A 6,391-nucleotide genomic window follows, 5' to 3' on the forward strand; every position below is an offset into this window, starting at 1 on the left:
TTGGACGTATATCTGTATATGAATGTTAACTTCCTGCTTGTTTTGGTGTTATATAAAGCTATAAATAGCAATACATCTCGTAACGTATCATAACAAAATAATGATACAATTAGAACACGTTCATGTATAATCTCTTAGCCAAGGGTGAAAGTTCATCTTCATGTTTTGTTTGTATGTATGTATGTATGTATGTATGTATATGTATGTATGTATGTATTATATAAGTAATATATCATTGGATTACGTCCTTCACACTCAGTTTTCCTACTTTCTTCTCAGTTATAGTTGCTTTAATGTGATGTTTTGGACTAGATATCACGAGTGACAAGCATGCGAAGTAACAGCGAGTTATTATATTTGTACAGCTATCAAACATCAGTAGCTGCAATCATGTATCCAATAAACGGAATTCTTAATCTTCAGGAACGTAAAAGGGCACTCATAATAATCCGATATGACAATATTACGATTAAAGTGTATGTCAACTCTATTCTTGTAAAAGCAGCAAAAGATATTAAAACAAAGAACAGAATACCAAAACTATGGAATATCACTAGCTTTTCACTCAGAGAGTAATATATATATATATATACAAAAATGTATATATATTTACCTAGCCACAGTTGGAAGGATATGCAGGTGATCGCCATTGATCACTGTCCTACCTGGAATGAAACGAAACGTTGTTCCATAGAAAGATACTGGATTACCAATCTCCAAACCTGCTACCCTCGGGGTATGAACGAACGTTAAAGACGTCTTCTGGATGTACTCTCCATCTGACCATTATATTCGACTATTCATGTAGTTAAATATTCAATTTGTTAAAATTTTCATAATTGCTGTACTTTTTGGGGCATCTATTCATTGTTGCTCTTTGAGACTCACATTTAGTCGCCTTCCGCCATCATGCAAAAGTATCTTGGTCCGAGTTGGTCCGAATCGTCTGTTTCCCGTAGCGTAATGTAGGGACACTTCGGCATTCGTATTTCTTATATTTTCAGTCTTGATAAATATTTGAAGCATTTTTTTCACACCACTCTCTATAATTCTAATGATCTAAAACATATTTTCTAAAGTTTTTCAGACTCTGTACACGTTATTTGATCAATCACTGTAGAGACGATAATGCAACATATTTTATATGAATGCAATGTCGTCCACTAGCAGTTTTTAGGGACGAATCGTCTTTGAACTCTTCGATATACTTTCACGTGCGGGAGAATTCAAAAAATCTTTGCCGTTGGTCGCATAGCGTTCTAGTGTTGAACATGATGCAGTCACACTAGTATCCGCCTTCGGCCCACGTTTGCCGAAGGGTTCATTGTGGTTTGTCCAGTTATTAAAACATTATTCTTATTGTATTTTACTGTATTTCCAGTACTTCTTATATATATTATGTGATTGTATTTGTTATGTTTAGTGTTTTGTTAAAGGGGCGGATTGCCTCGAAAATTTAACAAACCTTACTGTTTACACTGTTTGAATTACTTCTTTGCCCCATATAATCATTACAAGTAATTCGTATCCTCCATACATTTATGTGAGGATCCAGTGTTATCTGGATTATACTGTTCATATTACTTCTTTGACACTTATATATATATATATAAAGATCAGCATTACCTGGTGTATACGTATGGACTTAGAAACTTAAAAGATCAAGGTGAATGTTGACGAACGAACAACATAGTACAGAGCATGGTCGGAAAACAAAGGTTAAAAGGCCCTGAGAAACGTCAGGGTTTTAAATTATGAATAAGCGTCTACAACTGGTTATTTTAGTGAGTATAATGTCTAAAATGTGGACTTTTATCAGTTACACTTTTTTTTTCGGAAAGAAACTGTTGTGTACTAGTTTATTGAAACGGACTACAATCACTTATGTGATATAGACTATAGCGAGCCTCGTTCTGGCCTCTTCCGACAGGCATGGCGGCATGTACACATTGATGTAAATGACCTCAAGTGAATACATGGTATTACTGTTGATCTGTGTTGAGTCATGTCCATACACACACATAACATGGTGTCAGAAATGAACCTACAACAGCACAGAGGCAGTTTGACGATGAATGCCGTTAAAAAGTGTGGTTAATAACGATCGTCCTGTTCGTAGATCTGAACCACGTGTTCGACGAGAGGAGCCTAGCTGAACGAACTTTTGCCATTTGGGTACGTGTTGACTTGCATATATTACAAATCATGGCTTCATATCATGTTCAACCCCCTGAAAACTTCACATTTTCGAAGCCGGAAGAGTGGACTTCCTGGTTTAAACGTTTTGAGCGTTTTAGAATTGCGTCTGAGCTACTGACGAAAGATGAAGTTGTTCAAGTCAATACCCTTATTTACTCCATGGGAGGAGAGGCGGAAAATATCGTGAAATCATTTGGAATGAGTGCTGCCGATATGAAAAAGTACACCGTTGTTTCAGCTAGATTTAACGGGTATTTTATCACGAGGAGAAATACCATATTTGAGCGCGCCAAATTTAACCACAGAAAACAAAACGAAGGTGAGGCGGCTGATAGTTTTATCACAGCATTATACGGACTGGTGGAGCACTGCGAATATGGACAACTCAGGGATGAGATGATACGAGATAGGATCGTAGTAGGTATACGCGATAGTAAACTATCAGAAAAGCTCCAACTAGATGCTACTCTGACATTGGAGAAAGCTGTGGCCCAGGTGAGACAAAGTGAAGCTGTAAAAAAGCAGCAAACAGTCGTCAGAGACTCTGTAGTTACTACCACCACCCCAAGTTCTAGTGTTGATGCACTGTCAAAGAATTCTAAGAAAGGATATAAACATCATGGCAGTAAGAGACAATATGATAAGTCACACACTAGTAAGTTTCAAGGTCAAGCTAACCAGGAGTGTCAGAGATGTGGTTTCAAACACAGAAAGGACAAATGTCCAGCTTTTAATGCCACGTGCAGGAAATGTTCCAAGAAAGGACATTTTGAGAAGAAGTGTAGAACAACTCTCAGTGAAATTGAGCAGTACAAGGATGATGGATACCAGTTTCTAGGATCTATCGATGATAGCAGTAAACCATGGACCGTTAGTTTATGTATGGATGGTCTGCCGGTTGAGTTTAAAATAGACACTGGAGCAGACGTCACTGCCATACCGGAAGTGACATTCAACAAGTTAAAAGGGTTGGAGTTAGAGAAAACTTCTAAACTACTACAGGGCCCAGGAAAAAACCGATTAAGAGTTTTGGGTAAATTCATGAGCACTCTCACTACAGAGAAGGGAGTACAAGCTACAACAGAAGTGTATGTCATCAAAACTTTGAACAGAGCATTACTAGGTAGACCTGCTATAGAGAAACTTAACTTGGTTAAAACAGTCGCAGACATACATCAACAGTCAGTCCAGATTGAAGAGAAAAAGAAACAGTTTCCAAAGCTATTTAGTGGACTTGGTAAGTTTCATGGAGAATACAAGATTGAATTAAGAGAGGACGCAAAGCCCTATGCTATTACAACGGCTAGACGGGTAGCCTTACCATTACTCGACAAGGTGAAGGACGAACTTCAGAGAATGGAACAGCAGGGCGTTATTTCTCCAGTAGTGGAACCTACAGATTGGTGTTCCGGTCTAGTGGTCGTACCTAAGAAAGATGGGAGAGTTCGCATATGTGTAGACCTTACTCAGTTGAATAAATCAGTGCGTAGAGAACACCATCAACTTCCAAGTGTGGAACAAACCTTACACAGTCTGACCGGTGCTAAGGTGTTTTCGAAAATAGATGCGAAAGCTGGATTCTGGCAGATTCCTCTAGAACAAACCTCAAGATTACTGACAACATTTATCACACCCTTTGGACGGTATTGCTTTAACCGCTTACCATTTGGTATCTCGTCAGCCCCGGAGCACTTCCAGAGACGCATGTCACAGTTACTTGATAGTGAGCTCGGAGTAGTGTGCCAAATGGACGATGTACTCATATTTGGTACTAATCAAGAGGAACATGACCAAAGACTTGAAAGCGTGTTGAAAAAACTTGAGACAGCTGGTGTCACATTGAATGAGGAGAAATGTGAGTTCTCCAAACCACAGGTAACATTCGTAGGGCACATCATTGACTCTACTGGGATTCGACCAGACCCAAAGAAAGTGCAAGCCATATTGAAATTTGAGGCCCCCAGCAACGTGTCTGAAGTCCGACGATTCATGGGTATCGTTAATCAACTGGGAAGATTTTCACCCAATATCGCGGAAAAATCTAAGCCTATCAGAGACCTTCTACAAAAGGACACGACTTGGCTATGGGGACCGCCACAATCTTCAGCATTCCAACAGATCAAACAGGAATTAAGTTCCACCCCGGTGTTGTCGCTCTATGATCCAGCTGCTCCTACTAAGGTATCTGCAGACGCGTCGTCTTATGGATTGGGAGGCGTTCTACTACAGAAACCGCGAGATAACAGTGACCAGGACTGGAAACCAGTCGCTTACGCATCTAGGGCGATGAATGCCACAGAACAACGATATGCGCAAGTTGAAAAGGAGGCTCTGGCAGCGACTTGGGCCTGTGAAAAATTTTCAGACCTACTGGTTGGTATACATTTCCAGATCGAAACTGATCACAAGCCTTTGGTTTCTTTGCTTGGATCAAAGCCTTTATCCGAACTACCACCCAGAGTTCAACGGTTTCGCATGCGTCTCATGCGCTATGATTATGACATCAACCATGTCCCAGGGAAACTTTTGTACATTGCTGATGCTCTATCGAGAGCCCCTTTAAGACAATCAGAACCCCCAGAGGAGGAATCTTTCCATCAGGAAGTAGAAGCATACGTCGACAGTATACTGATGAACGTACCGGCTTCAGAAGCACGGTTGGAGGAGATAAGACTAAAACTCCGTGAAGATTCTGTCTGTGGAATCATATTAAGTTACTGTCAGGACGGCTGGCCTGGATACGAAAAGCCGTCTATCTCGGTCGCAACTAGACCCTACTGGCAAGTGAAGGACGAGTTGTCGGTCTGTCAAGGTCTGCTTCTCAGAGGAAATCGTTTAGTCATTCCTACGTCACTTCGCGCTGAAATCATGCAGAAACTACACGACGGTCATCAGGGTATTGTTAAGTGTAGGGAACGCGCCAAGGACTCTGTATGGTGGCCTGGAATGAATCGTGAAATCGCGGACGTTGTTAAGAACTGTACTACATGCATCAGAAAGAGGGCGGACATTCCAGAACCGCTCAAACCCTCAGAATTCCCTGAACGCCCTTGGCAGAAATTGGGCACCGACCTTTTTCATTGGAAAGGGTCAAACTACCTTCTCGTAGTTGATTATTTCTCGAGGTATATCGAGTTGGCGAAATTGAGTTCGACAACATCACCGGACATTGTACTGCACTTACAGTCCATGTTCGCAAGACATGGCATACCAGAGACACTAGTGTCCGATAACGGACCGCAGTACGCGAGCGCTGTGTTTCAACAGTTTGCAGACAAGTATGGATTCATCCACAGGACAAGCAGCCCTCATCACCCTCAGGGCAACGGAGAAGCAGAGAGGGCTGTCCAAACGGTAAAACGTTTATTTGGTGGTTCTAAGGATTCGTATCTCGCCCTGTTGGCATATCGCGCGACACCCCTCAGATGTGGACACAGTCCAGCTGAGCTGTTAATGGGTCGTAAAATCAGAACGACTCTTCCAGAAAATCCAAATAATCTGGAACCTAAGTGGCCCGACTTGACAGACTTTCGAGCCAAAGAACGCGAGCACCGCGTGTTGCAGAAGCAAAACTTTGATAGGTCCCAAAGGGCTAAGGAACGCCCACCGCTACGCTCTGGTGATATGGTGTGGGTATCTGGCCCAGGAGGAGGATATAGTGGTACCATTAGAGAACCAGTGTCAGACAGGTCATTCCTCGTAAACGGCCCCTCTGGCACAGTTAGAAGGAATCGTCGTCACTTAATGCTGGAACCTGAAAACCTGGAACCCGATGAGCCAGAAGGAATGCATAATTTTCCAAATGAACAAACTGTGCTAAAATCCTTTGCTAAAAATTGTTCTAGTCAGATGGTAGTTGGCACCCCGGGGAAGCCTGTTAGTGTCAGTGTGTCTAGCCCTAACGTGTCAAAGACAGTTGAGCCAAGTGTAGTTAGAACGCGCAGTGGTAGGGTTTCGAAGGTCCCACAGAAAATGGATATGTAATTCATTTATGTGTTCAAGTTCAATTCAGACTTCTAGTCAAATGTTGTTTGTTAGTTAATGCAATAGTTTGTGTCAGATATTAGGAAAATATCTAGTCAGTAACTTTTCGAGTTAGTTTTACTTGTTTTAATAATACCTTTTATGAAGTATGTATATAATACTCAGAAACTTGAGGGGAGATGTTGTGTACTAGTTTATTGAAACGGAC

The 6,391-nt window shown here is 41.4% G+C and overlaps 1 protein-coding gene across 1 annotated transcript; it reads left to right on the forward strand.

Moving 5' to 3' along the window:
* The first annotated feature begins 2,205 nt into the window (after positions 1-2,205).
* LOC117340651 (uncharacterized protein K02A2.6-like) lies at positions 2,206-6,183 on the forward strand. The gene has a single exon (XM_033902415.1). The coding sequence runs from the start codon at positions 2,206-2,208 to the stop codon at positions 6,181-6,183; it is 3,978 nt and encodes a 1,325-aa protein (XP_033758306.1).
* Positions 6,184-6,391: the final 208 nt, after the last annotated feature.

The sequence above is a fragment of the Pecten maximus genome, chromosome 13, assembly GCF_902652985.1.
Source record: "Pecten maximus chromosome 13, xPecMax1.1, whole genome shotgun sequence".
In the NCBI taxonomy this organism is placed as follows: domain Eukaryota; kingdom Metazoa; phylum Mollusca; class Bivalvia; order Pectinida; family Pectinidae; genus Pecten; species Pecten maximus.

Coding starts and splice junctions, on each gene's coding strand:
- LOC117340651 (XM_033902415.1), top strand. CDS start 2,206: ATGGCTTCATATCATGTTCAACCCCCTGAAAACTTCACATTTTCGAAG.